This window comes from Giraffa tippelskirchi, chromosome X (assembly GCF_054371585.1).
Source record: "Giraffa tippelskirchi isolate mGirTip1 chromosome X, T2T-mGirTip1v1.2.pri, whole genome shotgun sequence".
NCBI classification, from domain to species: domain Eukaryota; kingdom Metazoa; phylum Chordata; class Mammalia; order Artiodactyla; family Giraffidae; genus Giraffa; species Giraffa tippelskirchi.
The window spans coordinates 89,058,668-89,070,777 of record NC_137289.1 but is presented as its reverse complement, the minus strand read 5'-3'; the positions used below and the strand labels follow the sequence as shown (position 1 = coordinate 89,070,777).

The 12,110-nt window shown below is 44.6% G+C and overlaps 1 protein-coding gene across 2 annotated transcripts; it reads left to right on the top strand.

The window, feature by feature from the left end:
* Positions 1–8,431: 8,431 nt before the first annotated feature.
* OTUD6A (OTU deubiquitinase 6A) lies at positions 8,432–10,848 on the top strand. 2 transcript variants are annotated; one of them, XM_081566350.1, is made up of 2 exons: positions 8,507–8,789; positions 8,886–10,848. In XM_081566350.1, the coding sequence occupies exons 1-2, from the start codon at positions 8,596–8,598 to the stop codon at positions 9,469–9,471; spliced, it is 780 nt and encodes a 259-aa protein (XP_081422476.1). In that variant the 5' UTR covers positions 8,507–8,595; the 3' UTR covers positions 9,472–10,848. The 2 variants fall into 2 exon arrangements, with proteins under 2 accessions (XP_081422475.1, XP_081422476.1); XM_081566349.1 differs by having other exon boundaries at positions 8,432–10,848.
* Positions 10,849–12,110: the final 1,262 nt, after the last annotated feature.

Genomic DNA, 12,110 nt, shown 5'->3' with positions numbered 1-12,110 from the left:
AGGTAGGCTCTCAACCACTGGACCACCAGGGAAGTCCAACATTCTCTGTCTTGATAGAGTTTTGAGTTACCCAGTAAAAAACTCATTTGTCAAGTGATACAAATGAATGTATTTGCAAAACAGAAATAGATCCACAGACAGAAAACAAACCTATGCTAAGGAAAAGGGAAAGATGAGGGAGGGATAAATTAGGAGTTTGGGATTAACAGATACACACTACTATATGCAAAATAACTAACAAGGACCTATTTATAACACAGGAACTCTACTCAATATTCCCTAATAACCTATACGTGAAATTGAATATATATGTGTATAACTGAATCACGATGCTGTACACCTGAAACTAACACAATATTGTAAATAAACTATACTTCCATTTCTCTTTCCATAAAAGAGAAAAAAACTCATTTGTCAAAACTCAGGAAATGTACAATTAAGACTTGTGCATTTCTCTGTAGGTCAAGCTGACTCCCTGGTGGCTCAGTGGTAAAGAGTCCCCCTGCAACGCAGGAGACTCGGGTTCAATCCCTGGGTCAGGAAGATCCCCTGGAGAAGGGATTGACCCACTTCAGTATCCTTGCCTGGAGAATTCCACGGACAGAGAGGAGCCTGGTGGGCTACAGTCCATGGGGTCACATAAAGTCAGACATGACTGAGCAACTAACACATTTCTCTGTATGCTGCAAATTTTACCTAAAAGTAAACAAATACTGAACCCTCTTTAATGCTGATGTGTTTAAGGGTGAGGAGAACTGATGGCTGCAATGTGTTTTGAAATGCATATAGGAGGTATTGACAGCTAGATAAAGGGATATATTGATGGACAGATGTGTGAGAAATCGAACATATCAAAATATTATCTATACAGTCTAGGTAACTGGTGTTCGCTCTACAAATCTTTCAACCATTCTGTAGGCTTAAAAATTTTTATAATAAAATTTTGCCCAAAATTTTTCCCTCAAAGCCACAATGAAAACATAAAATTTTAAAATACAATTTCTCCAGGCATGGCATATGCACATGTAGCCTTTTTGTGTGTGTTGTACATACAAAGTTAAATATTTATCATGTTTATATATCCATTTCACTAGGTGTCATCTCCAATATACATTTGTACGCCATGGGGATGTATGAATGTGAAAACAACTAAGTCCAGCCAGGTGTGTGCTGCAGACCAAGTCAATGCACGTGTGAAAGACTGAAGGGGTTTCTTAATGCAACACATAATTACTGAAGACATAGTATATGCCAGGGATTGCTCTAGACAGCTGGGTTATATCAGTGAGCAAAACAAATTTATAAAAAAAAAAAAAGTCAAGCTTTCATGAAGTTTACACTCTGGTAGGGGAAGACAGATAATAGAAATGAATTACTTAACTAATTATATAGCGCATTGTCAAGTGATGAGTGCTATGGGAAAAAAATTGAACAGAGTAAGAAGGAGCCAGAGTACAGGAAGCGGGGAGGGGTTAGGTGGGGATATCAGGCTCTAAAGTTTTAAAAGGAGTGGTCAGGGATGGCCATACCAAGAAGGTGGCATCTGAGCGAAGACTTGAAGGAGATGAGGAAGCAAGCAATGTTCCTGTCTGGACTGAGAATGCTCCAGGCAGAGGGCACAGCCAGATCACAGACCCTAAGCAGGGATGTGCCTGTCAGATGCAGAGGAGCAGAAATCTTGAGCTGAGTGAGAGGAGCTGAGGAAGTGAAGTCAGAGAGCTTAGCAGGGCCACAGGGTGTAAGGCCTTCACCTTCTACTCCGACTGAAATGGGAATCAGTGTGGGGTTTTGAGCAGAAAGGGGAAAGGATTGCCTTGTGGTCAGGAAAGAGAAAGGACCCTTTTGAGGGACTATAGCAATAATCCATGCAGAGATGATGATAGGTCAGATTGGCAGGAGTCAGGATGGTGGGAAACGGTCAGATTCTGGGTGTTTCCTCTGATGCAGAGGCCCCATGTGAGCACTCTCCCCTCTGAGGCTCAGAAGCCTCTACATGGGAGCACCATTGGTGAGCAGCCACCATGAGCTAAGCCTTGGCCTGTGAACCTTCCCTGCATTCAGCTTCATCTCATGCATTTCTGCAGGAAACGTGTGGAAGGTGTTGGGTGCCGCTCACCTGCTTGGCTGGAATGGTGGTGAAGGGACTTCTGGAAAGGGAGGCTGAAAAGGGCAGCAGAGTCAATCTCCAAAAGAGTAAGGACACAGGGATGAGGAGCTTGGACTTAATACTGAGGGCCTTGAGGAGGTGCCATCAGTTTCTGAGCAGGGATGGTAACTTGTGCCAAATGCCACCGAAGGACAACTGTCAGGCCCAGGGTGACTGTCAGGGCCCAAAGACCTAGTTGCCTCCATGATTGACACACAGGCTCCCCTCCCCTCTTCCTCTGTAATACCTTCTTGCAGGACCAGTTCCGAAGCCACATAATCTAAGTGGATGGGCTCATGGGGACTTTCCCCAGCACTTAAAAGCCTGCTGGCCTGGATCTTTCACCTCATTAGACTGACTTCATTGATTGGGGTAAGGGTAGTGCACTCCTTATTCAGGCTCCTGTGAGGGAAACTTTCTGAGACTTCCTCATCGGGGAGCAAAGCTCCATAAACGCTGAACACCGGTGAGAGGCAAGGGACAGGGACAGCTCTGGAAGAAAAGAAACAGTCGTGTTAGGAGTTTAGGATTAATATATACACACTACTATGTATAAAACAGATAACCAACAAGGACCTGCTGTATAGCACAGGGAACGCTGCTCAATATCTTGCAAAAATTTACAATGGAAAAGAATCTGGAAATATATATATAATAATATATATGTATTATATATGGGCTTCCCTGGTGGCTCAATGGTAAAGAACCCGCCTGCCAATGCAGGATAGATGAATTTGATCCCTGGATCAGGAAGATCCCCTGGAGGAGAGCATGGCAACCCACTCCAGTATTCTTGCCTGGAGAATCCCATGGAGAGAGGAGCCTGGTGGGCTACAGTCCATACTATCGTAAAGAGTCGGACACAACTGAAGTGACTGAGCATGCACGCATGCACTATATATATACATAACTGAATCACTTTGCTGTATACCTGAAGCTAACACAGCCTTGTAAACCAACTATATTTCGATAACAATTTTAAAATTTTCAATTGAAAAAAAACCAGTCTTGCCTGGGTGTCTGCTATGGAGGGGGTAGGCGACAGGAGCCACTGACTCAGTCTCTGGGTGGATAACAGGGAAGGAAACACAGGAGGATGAGCACTTCTTGCAAGGCCGATAGAACAAATTAGAAGCTTGTTTGGGGCCACCTCTTGTGAGAGGGACCTGAAGGACAAGCAGGCCCTGCAATGGCATGTGAAGCTAGCTGCTGGTTTCTAGAGTGTGTTCTGCTGACCCTGGGCTTCCAGCAACCTGCTGTGGGGGCAACTGCAGCGAGGGGCTGGGCAAATGGCTCTGGACTTGCCAACTCCCACTTGAAACAGAGCAACAGCTGTCTTTTAATCTCCATCCAATTGGCATCCCATGAGAGATTCTATTGGACAAAAGGATGGGATGGGATGGGATTGGGAAGGGGAAGCCTTGCAAGGCCCTGGGAAGCAAAGCAGAGAAAGGATCTGCAGTTCCCTGCCCAGGAGAAGCTGCCTCTGCCTGGCCAAGGTGGACGGAGTCCAGGGACACTTCCAGGGGGCAGAGCTAAGGCAGCAAGTGGAGACTGTGGCTAGTCTGAAAAAAGAGGATGTGCTGCCTGCCACAGAGGAAGAATGTGTGGCCTCTGAGTGGTCACGGTCTCCACAGAGGCAGCCCTGAGGGGGACTTCTTCATTCATACTCAGTCCAGACTTGAGGACTTGAGTTTTGTTATTCCTGCCTCTTCATGCACCTGTCCATCCAAAGACCCTGACTCCTCTACCTCCCACCTCAGTCAGCAGCTCTCAGGGGCAGAAAATGGGTGGTAATGGATCTCATACACTTGGCCCTTAACATGGGCCACACAGCAGGCATGCACTGCTCACTAAAAATGCCTGAGTGGGTGGAGAGCTGAAAGGTTTGGCTGGTACTAGGCAAATCTCTGGGGTTTGTCTTCCTCAAATGTAAATAGGTGATGAGTACTCCTTCTCGGACTTGTGAAAATCCAGACAAGGAACAGATGTCTAGTCACTCTGTGAGCTGTGAAATGGTGCCTACATGTAGGTGGCTGCTGTCACTGTCATTAAGAGGAAGGTATGGGCACTGAGGAAAAAGTTCAACTGGGCCTGCCCTGGGATGGGCTTCCCTCCAGGCAGTGTTATCTTGGAAAATGGGTGTCGGAAACTCAAAAGCAGAATCAATGACAGCATGAACTTTTGGAATATTCTAGAAGCCCTGACTTCTAATCTGTACAGAGAAACCCATGGACCCAGCTGACACATCTGCATGCATCCCACCATCATAACACCAAAAAGAAAAATGGTCAAGGCTCTTTGGAGGCTTCTAATTCTTAGTCTTATCCTTCTCCATCATCTTCCCACCCCATCCTTTTAAATCCCTGAAGATTCTGAGACTCAGAGACTATCAGAGCTGGAAGGACTCTCCAAGGTTTCTAATTGCAAGTTACCCAAGGAGGGTTCCTCATGGCTGTCTTTGCTTGCCCTGCCAATGAAATCCTTCTTCCTGCTCTCAGACCCAGGCCCAACTCTCCACTGGTCCTACTCTATTCCCCTAGAAACAGACCAAAAAAGCTAATCCTTCCCTAACAGCATTTTTTACCCCACCCACATAAGGTTACCAAATAGAATACAGGATGCCAATTAAACCAGGGTCTCACATAAGCAATAATGTTTTAGCATAAGTATGTGCCAAATATTGCATGGGATATACTTATACTAAAACTTTGTTCATTGTTCATTGTTCATCTGAAACTCAAACTTAATGGAGTCCTGTGTCTTTATTTGCTAAACTTGTCAACCCTCAGTCCCAGGATCATGTGGTCAGTAGTTGACTTTGTCATATCCAGAAAGCAGATCCCAATCAGTGACCTTGGGAGGCCTGCGGGACACCTCCAATTTCTCAGCTGACCCAGAGATCATGATAGTTTCCATCTTCTGCACTTACTGGTTTAGTCAAATTCTTTCACTATGCCAGGGGGGATCTTCCTGTACACCTCACACTCACGTCCATCCTATCTAACTCTTCTGCTTGCTGAGCAGGACAAGTGCAGTTTCCTTTTCTCTCAACTGGCAAACTGAGAATGATCAGGAGATGGAGGCTGACCAAGAAACCAAAACAAGGTTAATGAAGGGGGCAGGAAAGGCCGAGACTGACTCAGCCAGAAGGTGCCAGACGACTGTAAATGGCCGCTCTCCTCTGTCCTGGTGATGAATGGGAAACTTTTCTATTTCCGCAGGGACCTTAGGATTTGGGGGGCTCACGTGGCCATTTCTCCCAGAAGACTCACCCTTACATCTAACCTCATGCCACTGGTAACAGTAATGAGTTTCACACTGCCCATGTGAATGCATGGGATCCCTTAGCAGGTGGGGAAGGAGAAGCTACACTGAGTATATAGACCACTGATAAGAAGGAACAAAGGGAGAAAAAGGTCTGGGGCCCTAGTTAGGAGTGAGACTGTTCCAAAGCTCAGTTTCAATTGTACATGTCATTCTACAGCTCTTTGTTTTTTGACTGTAAGCTCCTTGAGGTTAGGGATCTTTGTCTATTGTGTTCATGGTTATATCCACAGTGCCTAGTGTCTCACAGGACTGATAAATGAGCAAAGCAGTTGAGAGATAGGAGTACAGTCAAGAACAAGATTAGGATCAGTATGGAAACCCAGTGTGAGTAGAGCAGGAAACACTTATGACCTGAGACCGTGAAGGGACAGATGGGAAGAGGAGGAAAGAAAAAATCCTCAGTGACATACTCAGAACCCTTCAATGAAGTTGGCTCTCTGTTGCTCAATCTCCTGCTTAGTGTAAATCCAACAAAATATGTACAGGACATAAATGTTGAAAATTATAAAATATTCATAAAAAATCAATGAAATTTAAATAAATGGAGATACATATACATACCCAGGTGTTCATAGATTGGAAAACTAAACATAGTAAAGATGTCATTTCTCCTCAAAATGATATATAGCTCTAACATGATTCCTATGAAAATCCTAGCAAGATTTTTTGTAGATATAGACAATATTATTCTAAAATTTATATGCAAACACAAAGGATTTAGAATAACTAAAACAATTTTGAAAAAGAATAAAGTTGAAGGAAAGGGTCTAACTATATTCAAGACTTATTCTATAGTAATCAAGACTGTATAGTGTTGGAGGAGGGATAGACACATTGATCAATGGAACAGAATAGAGAATGCAGAAATAGATGTACAAAAATACGGTTAACTGGTTTTCTACAAAGATGCAAAACCAATTCAATGGAGGAAGCATAGACTTTCCAGCAAATGATGCTGGAGCAATTGGACAACCACAGGTAAAAGAATGAACCTTGGCTTAAACCTCAAATTTTACATGAAAATAAACACAAAAGAAATCACAGATTTCAATCTAAAATCTAAGGTTGTAAAACTTTTAGTAAAAAACAGGACAAAATATTTGGGATCTAGGGTTAGACAAAGAGTTCCTGCCATCAAAACCATGACTTATGGAGGAAAAATTTGGTAAGTTGAACTTTATCAAAATTGGACACTTTTGCCTGAGAAACACCAAGAGATAAAAAGACAAGTTACAATGTGGAAGAAAATACTTGAAAGGCACATATCCAACAAAGAACAACTATCTAAAATATAGAAAAAACTCTCAAAACTCAATGTCAAAAAAACCCCACAACAAACAGTTCAGTTATAAAATGGGCAAATAACAAAGATTTAACCCAAGAGGATATGGCACAGATGGCAAATGGGCACATGAAAAGATGAACATGACTAGCCACCAGGGAAACACAAATTAAAATCACAGTGAGATGTCACTACACATATATGAGGATGACTAAAATAAAAAAAAAATTAAGACAACATCAAATGCTGGTGAGGACGCAGAGAAACTGGATCCTGTATACACTGCTGGTGAGAATGCACAATGGTATAGCCACTCTGGAAAATAGCTTCTTAAAAACCTGAACATACACTTATAATATGACTCAGAAATTGCACTCCTGGGTATCTTTCCCAGAGAAATGAAGACTCGTGCTCACAAAAAAAAAATCTGTATATGCATGTTTATAGCAGAGGTTGTAACAACTCAAAGCTGAAACAATATATACACGCCATGGAATACTGCTTCTGCTGTTGCTGCTAAGTCGCTTCAGTCGTGTCCGACTCTGTGCGACCCCATAGACGGCAGTCCATCAGGCTCCGCCGTCCCTGGGATTCTCCAGGCAAGAATACTGGAGTGGATTGCCATTTCCTTCTCCAGTGCATGAAAGGGAAAAGTGAAAGTGAAGTCGCTCAGTCGTGTCCGACTCTTAGCGACCCCGTGGACTGCAACCTACCAGGCTCCTCCGTCCATGGGATTTTCCAGGCAAGAGTACTGGAGTGGGGTGCCATTGCCTTCTCCGCATGGAATACTACTTAGCAATAAAAAAAGGCTGAAGTTTTTGATACGTGTAACAACTTGGACAAATATCCACTTCTCTCATTTGTAACAAGGAGGAGGCTGTCTCAAGAGCCTTTTGGTTTGGGAATTCAAGATACAGGTGAGCAGAGTGGGGCAGGATGGGAGTATATTTGAACAGTTTAAGGGTTTAATTTCACTTTATTTTTTAGAACTTTTAGAGATTCAGAATAATCGTAAGTAAGCGGCTTGATAAATGCCAATTGTTGTGTTTCGCGGACTTCCTAAGGAGCCCATTTTGGAAGCTTGGAACTGAGGAGAAGGGGAATTTAGGGTGGGTGCATTCTGTTGGCACAAGTCTGCTTGTGGAAGTCTGCTTAGCTGTAGTGAATGAGTGAATAAGAGTGGCTGTTGGTTTCTCACACTGAGATGGGACAGGGTGGATTTGAGGCTTAAACTGAAAGGACTCTATGTTCCCAGGACCATGAGGAAATGTCTTTGTTCTGACACACAAAATTAAGTGTTCATCAGTCAAGGCAACTAAAGAACTGGAGAGAGACAAGTTGCCTCCAGAACACTAGGAGCAATGGGAAGTCCAGCATCAGAGCACACTCGGCTAACAGTATTTGTCATGTGATTCTCAAGTATGACCAGTGTCTGCCTTGTGTTCAGGCTAGGAAGTGAAGTAGGCAGTTAAGAGTCTGTGAAAACTCTCCACAAGCTCAATAGTCACACGTAACAGTTCAAAGGCGGGATTTTATAGCGGGAATTAGAACGCAGCTCAAAATGGAAGCACCTGTTGCTATGGCGTCTAACTGGATGAAGGGTCTCCCAACAGCCAATCCTAGTGCCAGACGTCTTTAGGGGGCGTAACCATGGAGAGACGTTGGCCAATGGCAGAGAAGACCGTTAATAGGGTGAGAGCAACCAGTGCTTGAGGAGAGCAGAGTGCGGTGGCCAGGGGAGGCTGAGGAACTCTAGCTAGGTTGGCGGTTGGACTGTTGACGTAAACGGTAGTAGTACTTAAGCTGCCACCAAACTTCTCGCCTGCCATTAAAGATCATGGAAGATTCACGGAGTGAACAACAGCGGATGTTACGACGCCACCACCGCGAGAAGAAAGAGCTACAGGCCCACATTCAGTTTATGAAGAATTCGGTCCCCAAGAGTGACAAGAAGAAAAGAAAGCAGTTGCATCTCGACGTGGCCCGCCTTGAGGCCGAGATGGAGCAGAAGCACCAGCAAGAGCTGGAGAAGTTCCAAGAGGATTTCCCTTATATCAGCAGCCTTGATTCTGTCACTGAAAATCTGGCCAAGATGGATCTCGAGAACCAGCCTCCGCACCTCTCCAGGGCACAGAGAAGGCGCGAAAGAAGAGTGGCCCTTGAGAGAGCACGCCTGGAGAGGATTTCGGAGGCTGACATGGAGTATGCGGCCAGCTTCCGCCAAGAAGAGGAAGAGAAGCTCAGCACCATCCTGGGGGCCAAGCATCTGGAGATGAAGGATATGCCAACTGATAGCCACTGCATGTATCGTGCCATCCAAGACCAGCTGGTGTTCTCCGTGACCGTGGAGAGCCTGCGGAGCCGCACTGTCCACTACATGCGGAAGCACGTCGACGATTTCTTGCCTTTCTTCAGCGACCCCGGAACCGGTGTCGCCCACAGCCGCGACGACTTCTTGAGCTACTGCGACGACATCTTGTGCAGTGCGTCGTGGGGAGGCCAGCTGGAGCTGAGGGCCCTGTCACACGTCCTGCAGACCCCCATCGAGGTGATCCAGGCCGACTCGCCAGCCATCATCTTTGGAGAGGAGTACACCAGGAAGCCGCTCATCCTGGTCCACGTGCGCTATACCGAAAACCTCGGGGAGCACTACAACTCCGTGAAGCCGCAGGAAGCCGGCGCCGCTGGGGGCGCAGCCCCTCGTCTCTTCTAGGCCCGCCATTGCCATCGCTGTGGCCGTTGCCACCAGAGCCGAAGCCACCGCTACCGCGTCTCCTCGGTAGGCTCTGGTTTTTTTTCACCCCCTTCGGTTTTCTTGGGGTTTTTTTTCTTCATTTTACTCAGAGCTCACCCCTGTCTCTCTGCCCTCCACCCCCTGCTTACCCTTCGCTCTTCTATCCCCTACCATCTTCCCTGAGTTGCTTCTTAAGAGATCTGTATAGTCCTCCCTGAGGGGAGTGAGTTTGCCAAGTTTTCACCACTTCTTGCCCTGAAGGGTCTCTCCCCCCACCCCCCACCATGAGAGTTGGTCTTGTTGCAAATAACTTTGAGGTTCAAAAAATGGTATCTTGGTTTGATGCATTCTTCATCTGGGGGGAAAAATCAGTTTAGCTCAGAATCTTCCTGTTGTCCTGTGAATTTATTAATTACTTAAAGGAGCTGATGTGATCAAAATGATTTGTTTTGAGAATGACTTTTGCTTAGTTCTTTGGGAAAAAAATGTACTGTGGGCTGTTGGAGGGGGTTGCTTTTCCCTTTTCCTGGGCTACTCAGGAGATGTCTCAAGTTACAAACAAGACCTCTAGTATTTTGCTTTGTTTTTTCATAAAACCTTGTGTGGTTACAAATTAATTGTAGTTTAGAAGTTTAGATGTTTGCTGAATTCTAAATAATAGCGTTTGTTAAATTTAGAAGTTAAATGTAAGCATTAAATATAGAAAATAGATTTACCTAAACTGATAAGCTAGATAAGATTTGCTCTAAGATGTGAAAGATCTCAATTTAATTTCCTTTATTAATGATAGGGAAGGATGTGACTTTATTCAAGTAGTTGATCCATTTTATTATATCTGCAATTGGTGTGAAGTAAAAAGAGACAAACATAGATAGCTTAACTTACTGTGAGGGGTGAGATCTGAACTAGTAAGTTTCCTTTATTCTCAGATGTAAGAAGGTATAACTTTACTCAAGTAGTTGGTCTGCTTTGTTCTATCTACAACTGGTATGAAGTGTGAAAGATCTGAACTTAGTAATTTTCCTTAATTCTTAGAAATAACAAGTATTTTAAAAGATTTTAAAAATATTAAAGTAGTTGATTATTGTTATATCTGCAACTGGTGTGAAGCAAAAAAAGTGAGCAATATACTTTTGTTGATATTTGAGACATGTTGTTATCTCGAGTTTGCCAAAAAAAAATAGTAAAAGTGAAATGATTTGCAGTAAATTTAAAAATAAGCTTTATATCCTGTATTTCAGTGAGATTACTTAAATTCACTTAAGAATTGTTTGTACACATCAAATGTTCTAAAATAAAATATATAACATCAGAAAGTATATGCACTGTGTTTAAAGAATAAAAGCAGTTTAAAAATACCTAGTTCTCTATTTTTTTTATAGCTGGCTTAGTTCATATAGAGCTTGTATCCCAGAATCTACTTCAGCAAAGGAATCCTGGAGGGTTAGGGAGTAGGAGTGAAGGGGGAGGACACAGTAAAAGGTGAGGCTTTTGGGAGAAGGAATGGGCCTGCAGTCTTGGTGGTAGCCTGGAGTGGAATGCCTTCCAGGGAAGGATTTAGGGAGTAACAAGATAGTTGAGGCTATCCTGAGTTGATGTTTCACTCAGTGAAAACATGAAATGGCTTCAGTTAAGGGTGTTCTCATTGCTATGCATGAAAAAGAACTCCCACTTTGCAAAACTTGCCAGTCTAGGGCTAGTTGCAGGAGCGAAAGTACCACTGCTTTTTTTTCTAAGGGGAAGGGGTCCTGTTCTCAAAATACAAATACGGAATCCTGCCAGATTGCTCACTGTGTAAATGTGTGCACCAGATACATTTTCATATAGACAGCTGGCTGAGAAAAGGAAGTCCCCGAGAAAACTAGGTATTTGGATGCATTGTGAGAAGAGAGCCTTTTATAGGGATGAGAATGCTGGCTGGGGAGAGAAGACTAGGCCAGGAAGGGAAGCATAATCTGTAGAAGGGGGCCTGGCTGGGAAGGAGGGTGAAAACTGGGGAAGGGGTCAGTCTAGGAGGATGAATGGGACATGGCAGGGGAAAGGGGAACAGGCAGAAGAAGGGGAGATGGCTAGTTAACGGAACCTGGCACAGGTGGACTGGGGCACAGGGTGAAGAGGGAGGCCAGGCTAGGAAGGGGATAATGGGGTGGGGCTGGTTAGGGAAGGAGGACTTGGCTCATCAAGGGAAAGAGGCTTAGTTGAGTTAGGGGGCAAAGGATAAGAAAGAAATACTTGACTGATAAAGGGGGAAAAGACTGGGAACTGGCACCTGACCAGGGAAGATCTGGCTAGGAAAGTAGGCTTAAGCTGCAGAAGAGAGTGAGGCTGGGGAAAGGGGCCTGGATGTGGGAAGGGGCCTGTCTTAGAAAAGGAGCACAGACTTGATAGGATGGCACAAGCTGAGGATGGGAGACTAGCTGGGATGGGGGGATTAGGAGATGAAAATATCCCAGCAGGGAAAGGTGGCCTGCCTGGGGAGAGGTTCTGGCAAGGGAGTGGTGCCTGAGAAGGAGGGGACATCTGCCTAGGGAATGAGAGGTTTGAATGCTGAGATAGGCTAGGCATGCAATAATAGGCAGGTTGATGGACCTGGCTGGGTGAGGAGGCTTAGCAGGTGG